A 24840-nucleotide genomic window follows, 5' to 3' on the forward strand; every position below is an offset into this window, starting at 1 on the left:
ACCCCTTCCCCCCAGGCACTACAAGAGAGCCCAGATTCAAGCGCTTGCTCTGTTGATTCCCACTGTCACCTCAGGGCCAGCCCTGACTGCCAGGGGGAGCCCCCATCTCCCCTTACACAGCACAGTCCTGCCCTGCCCTAGTTCTGTCCTGGGGCATCACTCTGGCCCTGACTGCCAGGGACAGCCCCCCGTCGCCCCACGCAGCACAGTATCCCCTAGTGTTGCCCTGAGGGATCAGGCTGGCCCTGACTGCCCAGAACAGCCCCTATCCTGCCCTACGCAGCACAGCGCCCACTACTGCCACGCTGGGCAGTCCACCCGAACAGGAATAAAACGCTAGTCCCCAGGTGGATTTGTAAAAGACATTTTATTTCCTTCCGAATACGAAGTCTGCTGGGTTAAAGTCATTAAACAGTTGGCAACTCACAAATACAGCAAAACCGCGATATTCTTGGCTTAACTACAGCTCTCCTGCTAGGTTTGCTGGTTTCATTCTACCTGGGAGCTGGGCGGTCTAAGCCAGGGGCCTGATTTTGTCCTGTCACACACGCATACATGCACGCACACGACACTAATAAGTTACTGAGCAAATCCGGCATCCGTTACGGTTTTATAGTCTTCCCTATTTACACAGAGCCCAAGAACGGCCATGGTACACATAGCTTAGTATAAATAAATGGAGGCCAGATGTGTGGTTAAACAGCGGCTCGGCTCTTTTACACAGCTCTGGGAGCAGGAAGCCCAGGGAGGGGGCAATAGCCTGAAACAGCAAATTTTCTGGCAAAATGAACATTTTGGGGTAAGGGAGGGGATTTGCTTTTGGAGGTCAATGGAAACTTTTAGTTTCAAGTTCCACTTTTTTTTTTTTAAAGTAGCTGAGGTTGTTTCTCAGATGTAGAAGGAAAAGTGTCGTCCGGAAGGCATGGTCAGTCATTGGCCTGCTGGGGGGGGAGGGGAAGCAGGGGTACCGGGGCTGGTTAGGGGTGCTGCCCTTTGAGAAAGGTGTGGCTAAACTGGAGAGTCCAGGGGAGATCCAGGGACCCAGGAGTGCCAGAACCAGGTTGGTGGTGGTGGGGGCCATGACCTCACCTCTTTGTAGCAGCCATAAGGGTACGAGATGCAGGGAGACAGGAATAAGTGGGGTTTTGTAGGGAAAAGGTGGCTGAGGAGCAGAGCCTCGCAGCAAGGGACAGCATAGGGGCAGGATTCCGGGAAATGGGGGCCGGGCCTCAGGGAGAGGGGGCGGGGCATCGGAGAGAGAAGACAAGGGGCGGTGGGGCTCAGGGAAAGGCAGCGTGACCATGGTTCATACTCCAGTGGTCCCCCACTTTTAGACAGTTTTCCCTGCTTCTGGGGAGCTCAACAGAACAGATCAGAGGTTTAGAAACTGGATGGTTGTGGAAAGGTTAAAAACCAGCCTGTTTAGAGATGAGAACATGGAGCAGGTGCCCGAGCCCAGTCTTCACACGTGTTATAAAGAGGCTGGTGTTTATCTTCCATGACCACTGGAGGTAGGGCAAGACCCAACGAGCTTAATCTGCAGCAAGGGGGATTTAGGTCAGCCATTAGGAAAAACATCGTAACACTCCAGGGAGCTCAGTGCTGGATTCGGGTTCCAAGGGGTCTGGGGAACCTTCCCTGCCATTCGAAAACTTGGAGAAATACCTGATGGAGAAGATCTGGTTCTGCTTCGGTGCCTCTCGAGAGTCCTGCAAGCATGACCTGTTTATGTAATTTACGTGGTTCGTCTACCTGCCAGAGCGCTGTGAAGTAGCCTCAATATCTTACCAGAGCCTCAAGCGCTGTGTTTTTCCTTTTAAATCTAATCTCCTCACATCCATCAAATCAATAAATAGAGCCTAGCACTGGTTGCCTGGAAGTGTTAATGAGATTAGGGGAGATTTCTGGGCACAGATAAGCGCTGGTTAGTGACTTTTGACACCATTAGTTTGGGCTTTTCATTTTCTATCATTAGGCAAATAGCTGTAAAAAATGGCACCAAAAATAAATGATTTTTTTCCCCCAATTTCCTCCCGGGATGGCAGGTGCTGATGGACCTTAAAATCCCAGAGGATCAGACACGAGCATCTGCAAATCCCAGTGGGAAACAAAGGGTTTTTTTGGACACCTGATTTGCGTCGGAATATTTCACCTGAAATAACTGCCAGTTAGACAGGAGGTTTTCTACTGACCTAGTTATGCCAGCTGAACCCCTAGCCATGCCAGAACAAATGTGGACTCAGTTATACTGGCATGAAAGGGCCTTATACCAGGAGAGTATTTTATTCCCTTCTGGCTGGGGCCTTCTATGCTGGTCAAAGCAGTTTTCTGTCATAGACAAGTCATCATGCAGCAGAAAATGATGTTGTAACTTCAGCATGTGGAAAGACAGCATCGGGGAATTAGAACAAGGCCTGGATGGGTTCAGGGCGGATCCAGGCCCATATTGTATGTGGTTCACCAGGGCTGTTTAGGCAGCTCCTAGACAAACAGCTCCACGGGGTAATTAATAATTCAACAAGGCTTTGGTTGAGCCTCCCAATCAGTTCTGAATTTAGGTCACAAAAGCCAGAAGAGAAATGGAATTACGAGCCACACTGCACGCGGGGTGGGGAGTGAAGAGCTAATGGGGAAACTGAGGCACATAGCTCAGCTAGGGCACAAGGCCACACAAAATCTGTAGCAGAAGTGGGATTTGAAGCCCAGGCCGCCTGGATCCCCCATACAAGGCCAGACCCACATAACCAGCCGTCTGGCTGATAAAGAAGGGGGCTGCTCAGACACACACCAAGTGAGCCCCCAGCTGCATCCAGCCACTGATTGCAGTGGGTGGGGTTTTCATGGCAGGGGGCGTGTCCTGCCATTGGTGGGCGTGGCAGGACCTGCGCTCTGCAGGGGGTGGATCCTGGTGGCAGGGTTTCCATGGTGACATGGGGGCCCGGACAGGCCCTGGTTCTGACAGGTGTGGTTTCCATGGCAGAGGGCATGTCGCTCGCCGTGCACGTGGGGGAACAGAGGGCGCTCACTTGACGCGGATCTCGGCGTACTCCGCCAGCTCCTCCGTCAGGGTGCAGCTGTCCTTGGTGGCCAGTTTGGTGAAGTCGATGTTGGCATAGTCCACGTTCAGGTCCAGGGAGCCCTCGGGCTTGTTCAGGAGGCGTTTGTCCAAGGCCATGCGCCGCTCGTACTGCAGGGGAAGCAGAGCAGTGTCAGCCTGGGTAGGACTGGTGTGTTCGTATGCAGGACTCCCTGCCACTGGACAGTGCAAAGTTAACCTGCGGGACTCCCTGCCACTGGATAGTACAAAGTTAACCTGCGGGACTCCCTGCCACCGGATAGTGCAAAGTTAGCCTGCGGGACTCCCTGCCACCGGATAGTGCAAAGTTAACTTGCAGGACTTCCTGCCACCAGACAGTGCAAAGTTAACTTGCGGGACTCTCTGCCACTGGATAGTGCAAAGTTAACTTGCGGGACTTCCTGTCACCAGACAGTGCAAAGTTAACCTGCGGGACTCCCTGCCACTGGACAGTGCAAAATTAACCTGTGGGACTCCCTGCCACTAGATATTATAGAGCTAACTTGCGGGGCTCTCTGCCACTAGATATTATATGTTAACCTGTGGGACTCTCTGCCGCTGGGTATTATAGGATTAACTCACAGAACCTCCTGCTACTGGCTTTTACTGGAGTTAACCACTGGGACTCCCTGCCACTGGACACTGGCGTCTCAAACCTTCCTTCCAGAGGATGCCTTTGGAGGCAGCCCAAGCAGTAACTCCAGAGTTTACCTGGGGTACTCACTGCCACTGGATTTTACCAGATTAGCCTGTGACAATTTATTGGGGTGAACCTGGGGAACTAACAGCCGCAAGGTCCTTTCCAAAGGGTGCAGGGGCGCCAGGCACGCGAGGACAGGCCCAGTGCAGGTGGGGCTGAGATTTTACAGCACAAAGAGACAACACCACGGAACGAGCAGTGGGGGAAGGACAACACCACCGTACTGCAAGGGGGACACATAAGGAGCTGCAGGTACTGGGACAGCCCCATGCCCTGCCCCACAGCTGACCTGACACAAAGCAACGAGACAGAAACTAGATCTGGTGGTGACCCCAGGGAGAGTCCCTGTGGCCTATTCCCTGGCCAGCCAGTCCCTGTTTGACTGCGGGGTGTCGGGGAGGCCCTGTGTGGGTGAGCCGAGGAGTGATGCACACTGATGGGGTGTGAAGCACACTGATGGGGTGTGACGCACACTGGTAGAGGTGTGACGCAGACTGGGGAGTCCAGACTTACCCATGGGTCAGTGGCTCTCCAGGGAGCAGATCTCCTTCGACTAGCGGAGAAGGAAGAGCTGTCACTGGGTATTGGGTGTGGGGGGGAGGTGAATGACCCTGGCTGCTGTCCCCATGCTGGGGACACCTCAGGGGAGCGACCTTCAAAGCCCACAGCCTCAGGGCCTTTGCTGGGTCTGGGATGCAAAGGGCTGGAAGAATTTCTTCCCCCAGGCCATCATCTGGCACCCCCCAAGAGAAAGGCCCCTTCCCATCCCTGGAGCCAGCCCATCAGGGCAACAGGTCCTGTCTGGCTGCGGACACTGAATAGTGACTGACAACACTGCAGGGCTCAACTTCCGCTAAATTATCCCTCCCCATCCCCACTTCCTCCACTGCCGTACCCACTGCTCCAGCCACCCACCCACCCCCATTCACACCCTCCAGTGCTACACACCCTTCCATCCTTTGGCATGTCCATCCACACTTCCACTGCTGTACCCACTGCTCCAGCCACCCACCCACCCCCATTCACACCCTCCACCCTCCCATTCACACCTCTCCACCGCTGTACACACCCACCCATCCATCCATCCACATGCCCATCCACCCCATTCACATTCATCCACCCCCATTCGCACCCCTCCATCCACCCATCCCCATTCACACCCTTGCACCACTGTACACACGGCTCCATCCATCCCTAGTCACACCCCTCCAGCCATTCACCCACACACCCCACTGCAGACACAAGCACATCATTCTCCCTGTCCCCCTCCATCCCTCTAGTTGTGCCAAGCCTCCATGCCCCACCTCGGACTTCTCCGGGGGCCGGTACCCTCCGCTGTATGCCACCGGCGGGTTCTCCAGCTGCACAAAGCTGGAGTTTTCCTTCACCGTTTTCCTGGGTAGAGAGAAACAGACTCCTCTGTCCCTGGGCCACCCCTGCGGGAAGGGAGGGGAATCCCCCACAGCACTGGGGGGAGGGGAATTCCCCATCCCTGGGTGACCCCCACAACTCCCCATGTGACTTTACAAAGCTGATCACTCAGTTAACGAGCTGCACTGAGTAACTGCACCTGCATTAATGACACAATTTAAACACGATCATAATATTATCAAAAGGTAGCAGTCTGCTGCTGATGCATTGTAATCGATGGTGGGGCATTAATTAGCAATCACTAATTGCCCCACCAACCCTCTTTGCTTAAGAATAATTCACGACTCACGTCCTCGCCTGGTCAATAGGCGACTGCTAATTACAGAACACTGATTAATACTGGCGCTGCATTAACGGTGCACTATAAATGCCCTTTAAAAAGCGATGATCGGTTACCACTGTGGATATAAATGTTTATCCTCCTGCAGAAACCCTCCTTAGCTTATGCAAAGAGGAAGCATCATATGTGTTAATTGTTTTTCTTTGTTAATTCTCCCTCTCCTGCCAAAACTCCCCTTTCCCTGAAAGGAGTGGAGGTGAATGACCCTTCTTTTGATGGACAGACGTATTAATGAAACCCTGGCAAAGAGCTCCCCTCATTATCAAAGCCCCTGGACCTGAGCCCATGCCTGGTGCCGGCAGCTGGGCCTGGCTATGGTGCAGGGAAGATTTGACTGGATTATAGCTCAGAACGGCAGCTCCCCCTTTAAGGTCAGTTCTGCAGTGTGCTGTCAAGAGGACGCTCTGGGATCCAGTCTGGTTCTCACCCCGCACCAGTGTTTCCTTTACGCTGAGTGCTCGGGGTGCTGAGGGAACCCCCGGGAGAGATTTGGGTGCCACCCAGCCGATTAGCAGAGACCCCACAGCGGGCAGCGTGTGTTCCCAGGGTGGTGCACATCACAAATGCTGCAGTGCATGTAATAAAATTTATTCCACCATGGCCAGTAAAGGTTAGCAGGCCCATCACCCCGTACCCACATCACTAGGATGCTGCGTTCACTCTGACAGCTCCGCCCTGGGGCCCAGACTTACTTTTTGCGCGTCTGGCTCACGTAACACACAGCGGCGATGAGAATTGCAAAGGCCACCACGGCACCCACGGGGCCCACCTTCGCCCACATCAGATTGTCTGAAAGCAGCAGCGGGGGGCTGGGGTCAGTCATCAGGCAATCCCGGCCCCTCCCAGCACGGAGGGCAGTGGGTGCTGGCTGTGGGGCTAGCTCCCAGTTACCCAGTTCCAGCCTGTCCCAGCAGCGGGTGCTGTGGGTGCAGGGAGGCAGGTTCTGGCTATGGGGTGAGCTCCCAGTTACCCAGTCCTGGCCTCTCCCAGCAGGGGGTGCTGTGGCGAGTGGGGCAGTAATGTGGGCCATGGGGTGATGCTCCCAGCCACGCTAGCCCCAGCCAGTGGGAAGGGGCAGATGCACTGGCTGCAGGGGCAGGTCCTGGCTACCCTCGCCCTGGCCGCTCCCAGCAGGGCGCGCTGTGGGTGAAGGGCGGACACTCACTGGTGTGGTGGAACTGGAGCTGCTGGTTCTTGGTGCCGTACAGGTTGCGGGCGGAGCAGACGATGAAGAGCTGCGAGTCCGGCTCCCCGCGCAGCGTCAGGATGCTGGTGACCGTGTAGCCCGTCTTCTGGGAATAGACGAACTCCCGGTCGGTCTCATTGACCGTCACGTTACGGGTGGGCAGCTCGAAGGAGATGACAGGCTCAGGGTTGGCCAGCACAGCGCATACACACTGTACTGTGTCCCGAGCCGCCGTGCACTTCGACTCCACGAGGATTATGGGCGCGACTGCGGGGAGAGACACAGCATCAGGCTCACGGTGAGGCAGCCACTTCTGGGGTGGGGCATCTCGGGAACAGATGCACACTGCATGAGGATGGCATGCCTCAGGGATGCAGCCTCGTCTGGGGTGGAGCAACTGGGGAACAGTCACACATCCCACTGTGTGGGAACAATGTGCCTGGGCCCGAAATGTATCCAGCTCTGGTGCGAAGCAGAGGGGGAATAGCCACACGTAATGCTGCCCAGGGCCAACTCTTCTGGTGCTGAGGTGTAGCCACCTCTGGCGTGGGGCATCTCGGGAACAGCCACCCAACACTGCGTGAGGATGGCCTGCTTCAAAGCTGCCTGTGATGCAGCCTTATCTGAGGTGGAGCAACTGGGGAACAGATGCACATAACGCTGCCTGGGAATAATTTGCCTGGTGCTGAAATACAAGCAGCTCTGGGGTGAGGCTCTGGGGAACAGCCCTACATAACACTGCCCGGGGACAACTTTTCTGGTGCTGAGATGCAGCCTCTTCTGGGGTGAGGTGGGGGAAAGACCTGCCTCGACACCCTCTCCCACCCACCGGCGGTGACTCACACTCCACGGTGAGGTTGAAGGAAGAGCTGTGCTGGCCATACTGGTTCTCTGCCACACACCAGTACTCCCCGTCATCCTCATGGCTCACGCTGGGGATCTCCAGCAGCAGTTCGCTCTCGTACACCACCGTGGCCATGACCTGCTTCTCCTTGAAGATGGTGAGGATGGGCTCCGGGTTGCTCTCGGTGGTGCACAGGATAGTCACTGGTTCTCCCTCCACTGCCACCACTGAGGAGTTCACCGATGGTTTCCGTGGGGCGTCTGCAGCAGGGAGGCAGGGTGAGAAAGCCACGGGTTCACCAACCTGCCAAGCTAGAACTATAACCACTAGGCCGCCCTCCCCACCCAGAGCCAGAATTGAACCCAGGAATTCAGACTCCCAGACGCACCCTGCTCTAACCACTAGATTCCACTCTCTTCCCAGAGCTGCAATAGAAGCCAGGAGTCCTGGCTCGCCGCCCCCTTGCTCCGACCCCTAGTCCCTGCCCTCCAGGCCACGGCACTCACACATGACTGTGAGGGCCAGGGAGCGGTTCACCCGCCCGTACACATTCTCCGCCACACAGGTGTAGATCCCGTCCTGCGCGTGGGTGACGTTGTACAGCTCCAGCGTCAGGTTGGTGGCCGGCTCCTCCTTCAGCACCACCTCCTCCTTGAACCATGCCAGCAGGGCCAGGGGGTTGCTGTCCACCACGCACCCCAGCACCACCTGCGAGCCCTCCGTGACCTCCAGGGACGAGTTCACCTGCAGGATCCGTGGCACATCTGCAGGGGAGGGACGGACACAGCGGAAAATTAGCCTGTGGGACTCCCTGCCGCGAGAGGTCAGACGGGTTAACTTGGGGCACTCCCTGCCTCTGGGCGTTAGGGGGTTAGCTCACCGAATTCCCTGCTACCCCATTTTAGTTGGGTTGGACCACAGGGCTTCCTGCCACTGCATATTAGTGGAGTTAACCTGTGGGACTCCCTGCCACTGGAGAGCAGCAGGGTTAATCGGTGGGATACATCTTGCTCTAACCACTAGACCCTACTTCCCACCCAGAGCCAGGGCGCGACATGGCTGCCAGTCCCTCCTGCTGGCTACTAGCAGCCACTCCCCTCCTGGGCCAGTGCCCCGCAGGCTGGCGGCGGGCGACTCACACTTGACGTCCAAGGTGGCGAAGGCCTCGAAGAGGAAGGTGGTGTTGGGGTAGGTGACCTGGCAGCCCACTTCGTGCCCGTTGTTCTCCAGCGAGGGCCGGAACTTGAGCAGGGACACCTGGTTCCAGGTGCCACTCTCCTCCTCCAGCTGGCCATAGACCGCCTGCCCCTGCAGCGCCTCGTGGTACAGCCAGTTCACCGCTGGCTTCATGGTGGGGCAGTTGTCCGGCACCACACATCGCAGCTCCACCTCCGTCTCCGCCACCACCTCTGCGGGGGGCACGATGGCTGGTTTGTCTGCCAAGGGACGGGACTTGGTGACTGGCGGGCCCCCTCCCCTCCTTGAGCCAGGGGGAGAATCCAGGAGTCTTGACTCCTGGTCCCCACCCTTGCACTAACCACTAGACCCCACTCCCCCTAGAGCCAGGGAGAAAACTCAGGAGTCCTGACTCCCAGCCCACTAGCCACTAGACCCCACTCCCCTCCTGGAACTGGGGAGAGAATCCAGGAGTCTTGACTCCCAGACCCCATCCTTGCACTAACCACTAGACACCACTCCCCCTAGAGCTGGGGGCAGGGGAACCCAGAAGTCCTGACTCCCAGTCCACACCCCTGCTCTAACCATTAGACACCACTCTCCTCTCAGAGCTGGGAAGAGAACCTAGTAGTACTGGCTCCCATCCCAGCCTGCTCTAACCTGCTAGGTCCCACTCCCCTCCCAGAGCCAGGGAAGAGCCCGAGAGGTCTGACTCCCAGCCCCCCTGCTCCAACCCACACCCCTGCCCCAGCCAGAACACAGGAGTCCTGGCGCCCTGCCCTGCCGCTCTAACCACTAGACACCATTCCCCACCCAGAGCTGGAAATAGAATCCAGGAGTCCTAACTCCCAGCTCCCCTGCTCTGACCCACTGCACCCCCATCCCCTCCTAGAGATAAGAGACCCCAGTGCCCTGACACTTGGCTTCATGGTGGTGTACACGACTCATTGCTGGTGGGGGCTCTTCCATCACTATTCATGTCGAACCCTTAGAGGGGACAGGGTCTGTGTTCCCTCTGAGCCAGCCAGTCCCCTGCCCTGGGGTGAAGCTGGCACCCCCCGGAGGGAAACGGCCCTGTACCCGCTTCCCAGCCCCTGCCCCGCAAGCCAGCCTGGCCTGGGACCGGAAGATGCCCAGCGCCCCCTAGAGGGGACAGGTCCCATGTCCCATTCCCTGTCCAGTGAGCAAGCCGGTCCCCTGCCCTGCAGCAGCACTGGGGCCAGTGCGCCCTAGAGGGACCAGGCCTGCGTCCCGTGCCAGGGATCCAGTATCCAGCCCCAGCACTCACTGATGACCTCCAGGTTGCTGTGCTCCGAGTAGGTGTACTGGTTGTAGCCGCCCAGGTCCCCGCGGAAGAAGTACTTCCCCGTCAGCTCGGGGCTGATCCGGCTGAGCTGCAGCGTGCAGTTGCGGGCCTGGAGGTCGCCCAGCAGGTGGGTGCGGCCCTGGAAGCTCTCGTGCACGATGCTGGTGCGGGACTTGTACACCACGGGTGGGTAGTTGCGGGGATAGGGGCTGTTGAAGTACCAGATGCCGTGCACGGCCGAGGGCCGCAGCTCGTCCGGGTAGTCAAAGCGGCAGGGGATGGCCACGCACGTTCCCTCGAAAGCTGCGATGTTCTGGGGCATCCACGCGCTCCACGGCCCGGCCAGGGTGCCTGGTGGGGAGACGGGAGTGAGGGGCACTGCACAGTGGGTCCAGGACCCGCATACCCACCCCCAATGCCCACCCTCTCCTGCCACTGCCTGGTCTCCTCCCCTTTGATGTACCCACTCCCTTGTTCTCCGTGCAGCCGCCAACCCCTGCCAGTCCCTGATCTGTTATCCATCCGTTTGTCCCATCTGTCCATCAATCCTTCCATCCCTCTGTATCCATCCACCCATCCGTCCCTTACATCCATCCGTCCCTTGTATCTATCCAGCCTTCTGTTCCTCTCGATCCAGCCCTCTGTCCATCCATCCGTCTGTCCCATGCATCCATCTGTCTGTCCATCCATTCCTTGTATCTATACATCCTCTGTCTGTCCCTTTCTGCCCATCCGTCCCTCTGCCTCTTTTACGCTTCCATCCATTGTTCCACCTAATCAATTATCCATCTCTCTCCATCCATTCATCTCTGCCCACCCACCCAAACATCCCAATTCCATCACCAGTTATTCCTCTCCATCCAGGCTCCCAGCCAAACAGCATCCATCCCCCTATCCACCCCATATATTCTCCTTTCTATCCATCCATCCATCCCCCTATCCACCCCATATATTCTCCTTTCTATCCATCCATCCATCCCCCTATCCACCCCATATATTCTCCTTTCTATCCATCCATCCATCCCCCTATCCACCCCATATATTATCCTTTCTATCCATCCATCCATCCCCCTATCCACTCCCTGTATTCTCCTTTCTATCCACCCATCCATCCACCCAAACCATCATTTATCCATTTAGACAGCCACCAGCCCATCCACCCACCCCACTTTGCATTAATCCACCCACCTGGCTACCCACCCATCCCTCACCATCATCATCATCATCGTCAACAAGAACAACCATGAGCTCAGTGCCCGTTTGTGTCCGATGCCTCCTTCATTATTTCCTTCCACCTTTCCCTGTCCAGTGTGGAGTGACTTAGTTTCTCAGGAGACATGCATGGTTAGAAGTCATTTGGTCAGGGAATGAAACGAAGCACGAGGCAGGATTCCTTCTTAGGAAAATAGCTAGAGGAACGTTGTTAGGATACAAACTAGTGAGTGCGAGAATGATGGTAGAAAGATTCGAAGCAAAACCATTCAACAGCCTGATCGTTCAGGTGTCTGCACCCAGATTGGATAGCAGGGAGGAAGAGATGGAGCTATTCTGTAAACACTTGATAAAGATGCTGGAGGAGATACCAAAGAGAGATGTGTTGATCATTGGAGGGGATTGGAAAGTGCAGGTTGGAACAGATAACAAAGGTTGGGAGAGAGTCTTGGGAAGGTTTGGATATGGCGAAAGAACTGAACCAGGTGAGAAACTACTAGAGTTTGCTACCAAAATGGTGATCTGCAGCATGAGATTCCAACAAAAAAGCTGTAGGAAGTGGACAAGGTAATCAAACGACGGGAAGTCCAAGACCATGTTCGAAATGATCTTGACAGGAAGACAGGCAGCATCAGTACAGCAGTGCCAGACTTTCCAAGGAGCAGATATGGGCTTGGACCAGTCTAGTGATTGCAAACATCAAGATGAAACTCAAGAGCAAGTGTAAGACACAGGCTAAGACGAGAAGAGAGGAGGTAGCGAAGCGAGGTGAGGAAGAAATAGGGAATGCGTAGGGAGCAGCACTCAAAGAGAAGCCCAGGAACAGGCCACAGAGAAAGATTTAGATAAGAGGGTCAAAGGGATAGTCACGGCGATAGAAAAGGCAGTTGAGCAGATGGTTCTGGAAGAAGAGAAGATCAATAAGAAGTGGATTACGCAGAAGACGCTGAAGCTGGTCCAAGAGAAGAGAGAAGAGAAGATCAGAAGGGATGTTTCTGGGAGGCGGAACAGCAGGGTAGGGTGAAATGCGGTGAGGTACAGAAAGCGGCTGGAATGGATACGGCAGAGTGGTTAGAGGGCTAGTGTGAGGGTATAGAGAGGTATTACGGAGCTTGTCAGACCAGGAATGTGCCTCAGTTTCCCTGCTGAGCAAAGCACCAGCTTTCAGCACCCACTTAGAAGCTGGATCCTACCTCTGAGTTCTCATCCTGGGAACCCGGCTGCAAGGCAGGGGGAAGGCACCCCATAGAACACACCCTTCTGTTTCCCTTCATTGTGGACAGCCCCCCAACACACACCCACTCCCTGCAGCCCCCCGTAGTGGAAGAACCCCTCTAGCAGGGAGTAAGTAGGGTGTTCTTCTGAGACCACCCAGCTCTCAGCCCAGTGGGATGACAGAGCCAGACCACGCCGGGGGCGGGGGGGGGCAGGGAGGGGAATTCCAGCCTTGGAGGGTGAACTGATTGGCAGGTCGGCGAAGCCAATCAGAGGCACCATCCCGCCCGCATGGTAAGGGCTGTGTGTTGCCAGGTGATGTGTGCTTGTCCATGCAGTGGGGTGTATGGACCATGGGCTGCCCCATTGCTAACACACCTGGCCCTATGGCTCGGTGAGCGGCACCTCAGGCTGCTAGTTAATGCACGCCCCAGATTCAACCCCATGACGGGGCTATAAAAGACCCGACATGGAGCTGATCGTTGCTCCCTTGGGGTCCCCCGGTACCTCCAAATAGGATCCCACAGACTAGCAGAGTCCCTGCAAGCTTCATCTTCTCAGGGCGGCGAGGCTGTGGGAGCTGCGGAGAGAACAGAGGGGCAGAGACGGTCAGTGTCTTCCATCTCCCACCCAGTGCAAGTGAGACTTGACCAGTCGTAGGGGGTGGTGTGTGCACATGGTAAGGCTGAGCCCATCCAGCAGGGGGTGCTGTGCACAGAACAGATCAGATTCATGCTGGCTGCAGGAGGCGCTGAGGGCTGGAGACAGGCGGCTCTGACAGCCCAGATGGTCTCTTTGGGAGAGAACAGGGCAAAGGAGCATGAAAACCAGAGCTTAGTTATTGCTGCGGCAACTGCTGTGATGCCCTCTAAGGGCCATGCTGGGGACAGAACCCAGGAGTCCTGGCTCCCTGCTCCAACTGCTAGACCCCGCTTCCCTCCCAAAGTCAGGAAGAGGAGCCAGGAGTCCTGGGTTCCACGCCTGTGCCCCACCCTCTGCAATCCCTGCTTCCTTTGCCATGAAGATTAGGGATGAAATTAACGGGAGAGAAATTTCCCGGCTGGACCCCGGAGGCCGTTCCCTAGCGTGGGGGAGGGAGGGAGGCTGTGAGGTTGGGGCGTCGCTTCCCAAGAAGGGGAAGGAAGTGGGGGTCCGGTGGCTTAAAATAGGAAGTGCTGGGAGCCAGGACTCCTGGGTTTTCTCCTTGACTCCGGGAGGAAAGTGGGTCTAGCGGTCAGAGCAAGAGGACAGGCTGGGTGCCAGGACTCCTGGGTTCTTTCCCTGGCACTCAGGAAATTCAACAGTTAGACCCAGGCTGGTGGGACCCGTCCCTGCTTGTCCCAGGAGCTGTCAGCTGTGACTCTGTGGGGCACACTCGGCGGGACAGGGATCCTCGGGCCTTCGCCAAGGAAACACAGAGTCACCCCCACCCCCGGGAATGGAGCAGACATTGCTGTTCTCCCAATGGCCGTAAGATGGCAGCAGGGCCTCGCAGAAAGGCAGCTGCAGTCCCAGAACCCAGGAGGCCGGGCTGTCTGCTCTAACCACTAGCCCTCACTCCCCACCCAGAGCCATGGGTCGGGGCCCACCCTGCCTGGGTTTGGAAGGCCCAGACCTTGACACAGGGCCTAGATGGGGAGGCGGGGGAGTCCAGGGGGCCACATCTACCCCACCCGAGAGTGAGTCACAGCCAAGCCTTGGCAGCGAGTGGTGTGGGACTGACCCGCCCCAGGCCTGGCGCTGAGGGAGCCCCGTGACATGAGGGAAGGGGCCAGAGGCCGCGGGGGCCAACCCGACCAGGCCTTGCTGGGACAAGATGGCTGCTGGGCAGTGCCGCGCCAGCCTGCGTCAGGCCCAACAGGTGCACCAGGCCCACGGAGCAGCACCAGGATCCTCACTGCCAGTGTGGGCCAAATGGGCCCCAATCCCCCACCCCCGCTGCTCCCCAAGGCCTGGCTCCCTGGCACAGGCTGGCTGCCAGGGCCCAGTCCTGACGAGAGGCCAACGGGCTGTGGAGCTGGTCCCATCCCCAGGCCCTGTAACCCTTCAGGGTGGGCTCAGCCCTCCTGGTCCTTCCCCCTCCCGGTTCCACCAACCCTGCTCCTTCCTCATCTATCTAGGTCCCCTCCCCAGAGCACCTCTCCTGATCTGCCCCCTCAAAACCCGGACCCCAACTCCCCTGAACCCCGCAGCCCCATCTCTTGTCTCCCCGGATCGCCTGAACCCCAATCTACTGCCCCTCTGTCCACACCCCTAATACCCCGACACACTCAGTTCCCCAACCTCTGGCCCTCAAACCCCAGACCCAGACCCAACAAGCTCTTGCCTGGCTCCTCAGCCAATCCTGTCCCCTGGGGCCTGGGGGGTCCCCCCTCCCAGCAGTGACTCCCTCTCACACACTTTGCTGGGGAGAGAAGCCAGAGTCAGCCAGACCAGGATGGGGGGGGCAGCCTGCCTGGCGGGGGGCCAGCCCGGCGGTTGACATGATGCCCTACGTGGCCTTGGCAGATGGCTCCAGCCAGCACCCCAGGGGTTAGCGCCAGAGCCAGGCCGCACGGGGCTGGGCCTCCTGGTCATGGGAACAGCCACAATGCAAGGCAGATGCTTGGCTTCTGTCTGGGACACAGACCCTGTGAGAGCTGATCTGGGGGTCAGGTCCCTGGAAGGGAGTGGGGTCTCCCGGTTAGAGCTGGGGGGGTTGCTGGGCACCAGGACCTATTCAGTTTTGCTCAGTGGTGACACCCCACTTGCCTACATGGTCCCCTGGGAGGGATAAACAGGCCATGTCTGCACACCCGAGGGACACAGGCCTTTGTTCCTGTGTAGGGGGAACAAGGCCCATCATGTCTTTGGTGTCTGGAGTCACAGTCCCTCTGTTCTGACCACTAGACCCCACTCCCTGCCACAGACAGGGATGGACCCCAGGAGTCCTGGCTCCCAGAGCCCCCGCACCCCCATCATCACTCCTCAGCTCTAACCACCGGATCCCGCTGCCCTGACAGAGCCAGGGATGGACCTGAGGCGTCCTGGCTCACAGCCCACCCCCTCCCCTGCACTCCAAGCCCCCCCGAGCCCATGCTGCACCCAGCGATGCTCCCGACTCTCGTACCTTTTAGCGTCCTCCTGGATCTCTACCCCCTCGACAGCTCCGGCATGCAGTTGGCAAACTCCTGGCCCCAAAGGAGCTGGTGGGTTTGGAGCTGTGCCTGGACGCAGGTGGACGCCGGCTTGATGGAGGCTCCCTGCTCCAAGGCTGTTACTGGAACAACGCCCCCTCTGCGCAGCTGGAACCGGCCCTTCTGGAGTGAAGCTCCGATCTGGGTCAGCAGGAACTGGGGGATACCAGGTTAGGGGGCTGATCCCTGGCAGTGGGAAAGGGGGACCCCAGGCTAGCAGGCCCAGGGGTTGAGCCAGGGTGGGAGGGGGGATGCCATGCTGGGGGGACCCTGATCTAATCCTCAGCAGTGGGGAAGGGGGACCCTGAGCTAGCAGGCCCAGGGGTTGAGCTGGGTGGTGAGGAAAGGGGACCCCAGGTTAGAGGTTAGCCAGCAAGCGCAGCAGGCGCTATGGCACTGCAGAGAGCTCCCACGACACAGCACCGGCCTCCCGCTCACGGATCCCACCGCTGGCTCTCAGTGGACCGGGGCCCTATCCTGGGCCAGCCGCTGGCTCTGGCGTCCCCTCCTGCAGCCGGCAAGCCGGGGCGCCGGTCGCTCTGCATTGCTGTGAGCGAGCAGAGCCCACACACAAATTCCTCCGGCTCAGCGTGCGTGGGGGGGACCTGCCACCGGGGGGAGGGGTAGGAGCCGGCTTCATGCACTGCCTGCTGCTCCCAGCACAGCTCTCTGCCTCCAGGAGCTGCAAGTGGTCCCCCAGAGCCCCGGCAGGGCTGGCCTTGAGGGCGAAGGATGGGTAGTTCAGCTCTGAGCAGTTTATTCCTGCATCTCCAGCAGAGAGGCAATCAGATACCACAGGACTCCTGGCTTCTATCCTGGCTCGGGGCGGGGGTCTGAGAGGCAGAGTGTGGGGCTGAGTTCTAGCCCGTTTTGGGAAGGGAGAGATGTCTAGCAGATGGAGTGGCAGAGCTGACAGCCAGGACTCCGGGGTTTTGGCCCCAGCTCTGAGAGGGGAGCGGTGCCTAGTGTGTGGAGCGGGATGGGAGCCAGGACTCCTGAGTTCGCCTCCTGACAGATACAAGTCCAAGGCAGTTTGAATTGAGGCCCTGAATTTCACGTGCCGCCTTCACCCTGTGGATTTGTTCCAGAGTCAGGAATTCCTGGCATTCCTGTCATGTGCTGCCAACACATTTCCCTCCCTCCCTGCCCAGGAGAGACATAGTCTGGCACAAAGGAGTCCTGTATAACACCCCCATGCTGGGCACACCCTAATCTCTCCAGCTGATGGGACCCATGCCAGGCCTGGGCTCTAATTCACAGTATTTCAATTCGCAAAAAGCGCAACACACTTTGAAATGTAGGAAGAGGGAAGGGTCACCCAGTGCTGAAATGCAGTCACTTCTGGGGTGGGGTAATCTGGGGAACAGTCACTCAGCAACACCGCAGGAGGACAGCTCACCAGGCATTGAGATCCTTGTGTGGTGTTGCTGTGCAGTTACTTCCCAGCTGCTCCTCCCCAGAGGCAGCTACATCTCTACACCAGGTGAGCCAGCCCTGTATGGTGTTATATGCAGGTGTGCTCCAGCTGCCCCACCCCAGAGATGGCTGCTTTCAGCACTAAGCAAGCCATCTCCTTACAGTGATAAGTGCAGCTCTGCCCCACCCTCACCACCCTAGAAGTGGTTGCAGGCCAGCATGGCTTGAACCCTGACCCATGCAGCGTTGTATATGGCTGTTCCTCAGCTGTCCCGCATCTCAATGCTGGGTGAGCCATCCCTGTGCAACAGTACTGTGTGGATGTTTTCCTGATGCCCCACCCCAGAAATGGCTGCATCTTAGCACTGAGAAAGCTCTGCCCTGTGTAGCATTATGTGGAGTTCTGCCCCAGATGTGCCACCCCACAGGTTTCTTCATTTGAGTGCCAAGTGAACTGTCCCCCAGCTGTTCCCCAATTACTCCACCCCAGAGGCAGCTGCATCACAGCACCGGGAGAGCCCTGTCCTATGTAGCATTAGATGCACCTGTGCCCCAATTGCCACCCCAGAGGTAGCTGCTTCACTGCACTGGGGGAGCCCTGTCCTATGTAGCATTAGCTGCATCTGTTCCCCAATTGCCCCACCCCACAGGTAGCTGCATCGCTGCACTGGGAGAGCCCTGTCCCATGCAGCATTATATACAGCTGTTCCCCAATTGTCCCACCCCAGAGGTAGCTGCATCGCTGCACTGGGAAAACCCTGTCCCATACAGCATTATGTAGGGCTGTTCCCCAGCTCTCCTGCACTTCAACACTGGCTGAGCCATCACTGTGCCTATGAGGCTGTTCCCCAGGTGCCCCGCCCCAGAGGCTGCTGCATCTCCCGCGTGGGCGGATTGAATTTTTAAGGCTCTTTACAAAACTCGCTACTGATCTCTGAGTCATCGAGGCAAATTCTGCTCCCAGTTACACCCCACAGGCTCTGCCTGACTGAACTGGGTGCTGCAGGGAACCAGGGCCCAGAGGATACGGCCCCTAATAATTACATGGATGATGCTGCTTCGCTCCACAGAGCAGATGGCAGCTGGCACGGCTGACTTCAGCTAAGGAACAAATCTGCCAGTGCCAGTGCGACGGGGATTGCAGGACTGATTCCCCCCTCATCTCACAGCCAGCCTGAGCCCCCAGCCTAGGCCAGCCCCTGCCAGAAGCCCAACAGCCCTGGGGGTCATGGCAGGGCAGGGGAGCAGGAGAGGGGATTGCCACTCTGTGCCCCAGTGGGAGATTACACAAAGAGAGAAGAGATGGATCGATGGAATGACACAGGGATGGCACGATGCTATGGGGATGCGTGGGGGGGTGGAGGGGAGCAGAGCAGAGAAGGAGGTATGGAAGGATAGAAGGGGGCCGGGTGGGGTGAGGGATGGATAGACAGATAGATGGATGCACAGATGAAGGGGTGGGTAGAGGGACAAAGGGATGTTTCCTGAAAGCCGGGTGCCTGGGTGGCCGCCCAGGCGAGAGTCAGGTGCTGCCCAGCCGGTTAGCAGAGCGGCCCAGCCAGCAGCGAGTGTTTCCCTCGCTGGTGCACATCCACACATTCCTCGGTGCATATAACAAAATTTATCCCCCCCCGAGGGACAGAAAAAGTTGGCAGGACCATTGATGGGGATGGGTGGGTAGATCGGGGGAAGCAGAGAAGGAGGGATGGACGGATGGCTACGGGGAGGGGTGGGGATGCGGGGGAGTAGATGACCCTGTGTCTGGAGCAGTTGGGCTGTGACCCCCGAGGGTGAGGCCAACAGGAAAAGTGACCCCGTGGAGGTGCAGCCCTCCGCAGGGCTTGTGAACAGACCCCAGCAGGGCTATGACACCAGGCAGGGCAGGTTTAAAGCCACACGCCAGCTACACGCAAGTCCAAGGCCTCTCCAGTGGCCTGGCGCAAACTGAGGCTAAAAGCTCAGGGACCTGCTGCCCTGGGATGCTGCAGTCAGTCAAAGCCTGCCTGGGCAGGGTGTGCAGGCCTGGCTCAGCTCCCTGCCTCCAGCGTGTGCGTCTGGCTCAGGGACCCCAGCGCCTCACGTGTGCTCCTGGCTGCCCTGCACCAGGGCTGTGAATGATTCCCCCTCCTAGCTGCAGCTGTGCTGCCCACGTCACGCTGGCAGGGCCTGGGCTCTGCCCCTGCTGGCAGGGCCGGATGCTGCCAGGACACCCCCTCTGCCCCCCGCTGCTCATGGGAGACAAGAGAGTGTGACTCACTCCCCTGCCTCCCCCTCCCCAGCTGCATCCATCTCTTCAGCCCTCACGGCCCTCCAAGAGCCTGTGACTGGAACCAGGGGGCCTGACTCCCACTGGCAGGTGTAGGCCTAGAGAACTTTGGAAAAATCACAGCAGTAGCACTGGGATGGATGGCTTTGGGAGGGGAGGGGAGTCTAGTGGCTAGAGCGGGCTGTGGCAGGGGGCTGGGAGCCAGAATGCCTGTGATTTACCTAGGATTTTGGGGGATGGTGGTGCCTAGTGGTTAGAGCTGGGGTGCTGGGAGCCAGCTCTGGGAGGAGAATGATGTCTAGTGGTTACAATGCAGGGGTTGGGGTTGGGAGCCAGAACTCCTGGATTATACCCCCGATGCTAGGAGTGGAGGAGAGTGGTGTCTAGTGGTTAGGGCAGGAGGGCTGGGAGTCAGGACTCCTGGGTTCTCTCCCTGGCTCTGCAAGGGGAGTGGGTGCAGTGGTGGGAACAGCTGGCAGAGCACATTTCTGTCTCCGAGGCCCCTGGTCCTTTGCCTCTGGGTGGCTGGTTCTCGAGCACCAGGCTCTATGTGGCTGCTCACAGCAGGTGGCAGCAGCCCCAGAATGGCACAGCCTGGCAGCGCCACCCTGCGCCCCTCGATAACAGGCTGTTTGTCTAGGGCTGTGCAATCCGCTGATGTCACACGGCAGGGGGAGGCAGCTGCAGATCGGGAATGAGGGGCACTGGCAGTGTGTTTGTGTGTGTGTGTGTGAGCTCTGCCCCCTCCTGGATAAGATCCATCTGAATCACCTGCCCCTGGGCAGGGGGGTTAACAAGGTGGACCCACCCCACAGCAGAGCCCAAACTGGCATGTGGGAATGATTCTCTGCTATGTGTTAAGGGGACTCCCTCTGGTTCATCCTGTTGTTCCATCTTCACTGGGGACTCAGACGTACCAATGCCAGCAGCCCTGGCTCCTCCTGCAACATCCCCTGTTACTACAGTGCCCTGCAAACACTCAGTGGTAACAGACCAGGTTCTGCTTTCAGTGAAGACCCTACAATAACAAACCAAACTGCACCATCCTAGTGCAGAGACCCTGTAATAACAAACAAAGCTGCACCACCCTAGTGCACAGAGACCCTACAATAACAAACCAAACTGCACCACGTTAGACCACAGAGACCCTACAATAACAAACTGGGCTGCACAGCTCCAGAGCTCGGAAGAGATCCAAAACAAACCATGCAGCCCTCACAAGTCTTTGCAGCTCCAGTGCTAATACACAGCCCCCGCCCCACTGCTTAAAACTCAGATTCTGTCATTTCTGGGACAACCTTAACTAAGGCAGAATCTCCACCCAGCTGAGTTGTGAGATCTAAAATGATCCCTTGCCCAGAGATGCAATTTCCTCTGGGTTGGAGTAGCTGGGAAAACAGCCACACGTAACCCTGCAAAGGGATAGCTCAGCTGGCACTGAGATGCAGCCACCACTGGGTTATGACAGCTGGGAAACTGAGGCATGGAGCAACCAGTTGTCTAAGTCCCCACGGAGAGTCTAGGGCAACAATAGGCATTGAAGATGGGCCACCAAAATACTAGCCTGGCACCCAGACCACTGACCCATCCTGCCTCCCTGCTGCTGAGCCCATGGCATAAGCTCCACGAGGCTTATTTGCTAGGGAGAGAAGCCAGGACTTCAGGGTAAAAAGAGGCCAGTGCCTCACATCTGGGCACCTCTTGGTTAAAGAATCTGGGCTGAAACTCTAGAGCCCCTGACTGGGAGGTCACTGTATCACCCCAAAAGGGAAGCTGAAACTAACAGAACCCAGGAGTCCTGGCTCCCAGCCTGCTCTGCTCTAACCCAGCAGACTATGCTCTTCTCCCACAACAGGGGCTAGAACCTAGGAGTCCTGGTTCCCAGTTCAGCAACTATCTCCAGCCTCATAAAAGCAATGCATTAGCCCCTCCCTTTAAGATCCTTACTTGTGGCAAATTACTTCCTGACCATGTCAACCAGGGTCCCATCCATGCCCAGAAGCATGAGCGTGGCCTACCCTGATTCTCTTGTCACCAGCTGCCAACACTGCCCCGATGCCCCCAAGCCCCATGGAGACACCTACCTGGAAACCAAGGTGTGTCTCCAAATGTTCGATCTCTAGGATCCAGCCAAGACCTGGTAAAGGTTTAAGTCCCTGGGGTGGGTCCCAGCATCTGACCGCCTCGATGGCCGGCTCACCCGAGCCAGCTGGGCATGACGAGGAAGCAACAGAGCTGACGTCTCGCACAATGGTCTCCTTTGTAGGGCAGATGAGGGCCAGATGTGGGGAAGGGCTTAGGTGCTGATGGGAGGAACAGCAGGGATGGGGGAAGGAAAAGGGGGCTGGCGTAGGATCTGGGGAGAGGCAGGGAGCTTGGCCCAGAATTTGGGAGCTGGGGGACAGGAGTTCCCCCCTTCACTCACACAGCACTCCCCACAAACCCCAAAAGAAGCACATGTTAAAATAATGCCCCCCCCAAACAGCCCCAAACCAATGTGTCAACAGATGTCAATTTACTCTGTTTACTGCTATTTACCCTTGAGTTTACATCTCAGTTTCTGGCTGGTGTCTGGTATCACGTAGGTATCCCAAGGGTTGGTTCTGGGGCCAGTTTTGTTCCACATTTTTATTAATGACCTGGATGAGGGGATGGATTGCACCCTCACCAAATTTGCGGATGCCCCCAAGGTAGGTGGAGAGGTTGCTATGCTGGAGGCTAGGGATAAGGTACAGAGTGAGCTAGACAAATTGGAGGATTTGGCCAAAAGAAATCTGATGAGGTTCAGCACAGAGAAGTGCAGAGTCCTGCCCTTGGGACGGAAGAATCCCAAGCACTGTTACAGGCTGGGGACCGACTGGCTGAGCAGCAGTTCTGCAGAAAAGGAGCTGGGGATTACAGTGGATGAGAAGCTGGATATTAGCTATGTGTGCCCTGGTAGCCCAGAAGGCTAATGGCATATTGGGCTGCATTAGGAGGAGCACAGCCAGATGACGGATGCTATTTATTATTCTCCTCTATTCGACATAGGTGAGGTCACAACTAGAGTATTGCGTCCAGTTCTGGGCCCCCATTGCAGAAAGGATGTGGACACACTCGAGAGAGTTCAGAGGAGGGTGACAAAAATGACAAAGGGGCTGGAGCACATGACTTATGAGGAGAGGCTGAAGGATCTGGGCTTACTTAGTTGACAGAAGAGAAGAGTGAGAGGTGGTTTGATTGCAGCCTGCAGCTTCCCAAAGGGAGGCTACGAAGAGGATGGAGAGAGGCTGTTCTCAGTGGTGACAAATGACAGAAGGAGGAGAAATGGTCTCAAGTTAGTGTGTGAGGTCTAGGTTGGATATTAGGAAAAACTGTTTCACTATGAGGGAGGTAAATCTCTGGAATGGGTTATGTAGAGAGGTGGTGGAATCTCCATCCCTAGAGGTTTTTAAGTCCTGGTTTGACAAAGCCCTGGCTGGGATTATTTAGTTGCCATTGGTCTTGCTTTCTGCAGGGAGTGGGACTCTATAGCCTCTTGAGGTCTCTTATAACCTTGGGATTCTGTGAAACATTTGGCCAGCGAAGCCAGCCAGTTTCTTCCAGTCCTCCCTCATAAGAGCCACTGCCCATTCCCTGACCCTCTGCAGCATCTGCCTCCCCACCTGGTCCAGCCTGAAGCCATACACCAAGGAATTGAGACGATCGTCATCTGTTTGTTATGTCCATGGCTCAGAAGCTCTCTTCGGCAGCTGGCTTGACTTCTTGCGAAGAGCATCTGAGAGGCCTGGTAGCTAAACCAGGGAACATCTGTCCCTGCTGCATCCTGGCTCGTATCTCTGAAACCTTTGGGGTGCCACACCCTGCGTATCTCCCATGCAAAGCTACAATCTTGATTCATACACGCACGATCCCGGGACCTGCCCGGCTCTGGGTTCAAGCCATCAGAGAAGTGGCTCTATATGAAGACCTCTCGGTGGCTAGCTCCTGGTGTGGGGCGAGGAAGCTGGTGGCAGTCACGGAGTGTCCCATCCCAGTGGACAGGCACACAAAGGCTGTGCTTGTGAGTGCCCATGAGTCACAGCCATCCTGGGGAGCAGTGTGACTGATTCATTGCCCAGACAAAGGCAGCAAGGAACAGACTCACCGGCCACTAACCCCGTGCAGTTGGGAGTAGAGAATTGGCTGATTGTTCCAGGCAGCGTAACTCACCCCGGAGTTTGCTGGCTTGCCCCATCTGGATACCTGCAGCCATTCTTCTCCTTAACCCCCTTGTAAACGCAAGGCAGCAAGATATGGGAGAGAGCAGGGGGAGGGGAGGAGTCAGGATTCCTGGGTTCTATTCCCAACCCTGCAAGGGGAGTGATATCTAGCAATGAAAGAAGCAGGGCTGGACTCAGGACTCCTGGGTTCTCTTCCCCAGCTCTGGGTGGAGAACCTAGTGAGCTAGATAACAGGAGGTGTGTGGAAACCAGGACTCCTGGGTTCTTTCTGAAGCTCTGGGAGGGTAGTGATGTTAGTGGTAGGCGCCAGGACTCCTGGATCGTAGCTCCAGATATGGGGGGAGAAGGGGGGCTGGTGCACACAGCCAGAGGGAGGGCAGCTGTGAGAGAGGACTACAGGGGTCTATCACTCATCTTTCTCTTTACCCAAGGCCTGGACTCAATGGACCTCTCACCCTGGGGCAGGATGGCAAGGAGGGATACCAGGGTAGCTGCGTCCATTGCTCTGGCGCAGCCTGGAGTTGATAGATAGCTAGCTCGACCGATCACCTCTGGAGAGGAACTGAGGCAAGGAGCTGACTGCAAACAATCCCACCCCATCAGGTTGCCCACGGAGCCATAGGAGGCTGGTAAGTCTATGGACACAGTGACCCCCACTGGCCAGCTGGGGTGCCAGCCTCATGACGGCTCTATATGTACCTGAGCGCTGGCTTTCTAGCACCCTCTGCTGATGGGGTCTGGCGCCAGGACTCAGCCTGCAAATCAAACCAGGGCGGCAAACTTCTGCAGCACAGCGCCTCCTAGTGGGGTCCTGGAGCATTGGGGCCATCCCTGAGTGCGGGGGTGGGGAAGCTCCCACCCCACCCCTGCAGCACAGCGCCCCCTAGTGCTGCCCTGGAGCATTGGGGCCGGCCCTGATGGCCAGGGAGCGTCCCTGCAGCACAGCGCCCCTTGGGCCATACTGAGGCACTGGGGTTACTGGCAGGAGTGCCAGGAGAGAGCCCCATCCTGCCCTCCACTGCACAGCGCCCTCTAGTGCCGCACGGGGGTCAGCACTGACTGCCAGGGGAGAGCCCCCAGCTCTCCCTACAGTACAGTGCCTCCTGCTACCACACTGGGGTTATTGCCAGGAGAGAGTGCCCCTACCCCACCCTCTGCGGCAGAGCGCCCCCAGGGCATCAGAGCCAGCCCTGACTGCCAGGGCAGAGTGCCCACATGGCTCCCCTAACACACCCCCTAGCCAAGCTGTTGATCAAGCCGTTTATTCTGCATGACCCCACTCGGCCGCAGCCCC

The 24840-nt window shown here is 57.3% G+C and overlaps 1 protein-coding gene across 3 annotated transcripts; it reads right to left on the reverse strand.

The window, feature by feature from the left end:
- Positions 1-361: 361 nt before the first annotated feature.
- Positions 362-21516, reverse strand: MAG (myelin associated glycoprotein). Of its 3 annotated transcripts, none has more exons than XM_074980660.1 (11): positions 21429-21516; positions 15596-15818; positions 12994-13066; positions 10042-10410; positions 8717-9013; positions 8084-8341; positions 7577-7837; positions 6713-7000; positions 6240-6336; positions 5081-5171; positions 362-3187 (listed from the first exon to the last, which is right to left on the reverse strand). In XM_074980660.1, exons 3-11 carry the CDS (start codon positions 13037-13039, stop codon positions 3023-3025), a joined length of 1872 nt encoding a protein of 623 aa, XP_074836761.1. In that variant the 5' UTR covers positions 13040-13066; positions 15596-15818; positions 21429-21516; the 3' UTR covers positions 362-3022. The 3 variants fall into 3 exon arrangements, with proteins under 3 accessions (XP_074836761.1, XP_074836760.1, XP_074836762.1); XM_074980661.1 differs by lacking the exon at positions 21429-21516 and adding an exon at positions 4290-4329 and having other exon boundaries at positions 3049-3187; positions 15596-16180; XM_074980659.1 differs by lacking the exon at positions 21429-21516 and having other exon boundaries at positions 15596-16180.
- Positions 21517-24840: the final 3324 nt, after the last annotated feature.

The sequence above is a fragment of the Carettochelys insculpta genome, chromosome 30, assembly GCF_033958435.1.
Source record: "Carettochelys insculpta isolate YL-2023 chromosome 30, ASM3395843v1, whole genome shotgun sequence".
NCBI lineage: Eukaryota > Metazoa > Chordata > Testudines > Carettochelyidae > Carettochelys > Carettochelys insculpta.

What these genes read in the sequence shown, in the direction of transcription:
- MAG (XM_074980660.1), bottom strand. Translation starts at nt 13,039, where the DNA reads ATGAAGCTTGCAGGGACTCTGCTAGTCTGTGGGATCCTATTTGGAG. An exon ending in CTGTGGGATCCTATTTGGAG is followed by an intron (nt 10,411 to 12,993) that starts GTACCGGGGGAC and finishes TCTCCCCACCAG; the next exon opens with GCACCCTGGCCGGGCCGTGG. An exon ending in CAGCAACCTGGAGGTCATCA is followed by an intron (nt 9,014 to 10,041) that starts GTGAGTGCTGGG and finishes GTCCCTTGGCAG; the next exon opens with ACAAACCAGCCATCGTGCCC.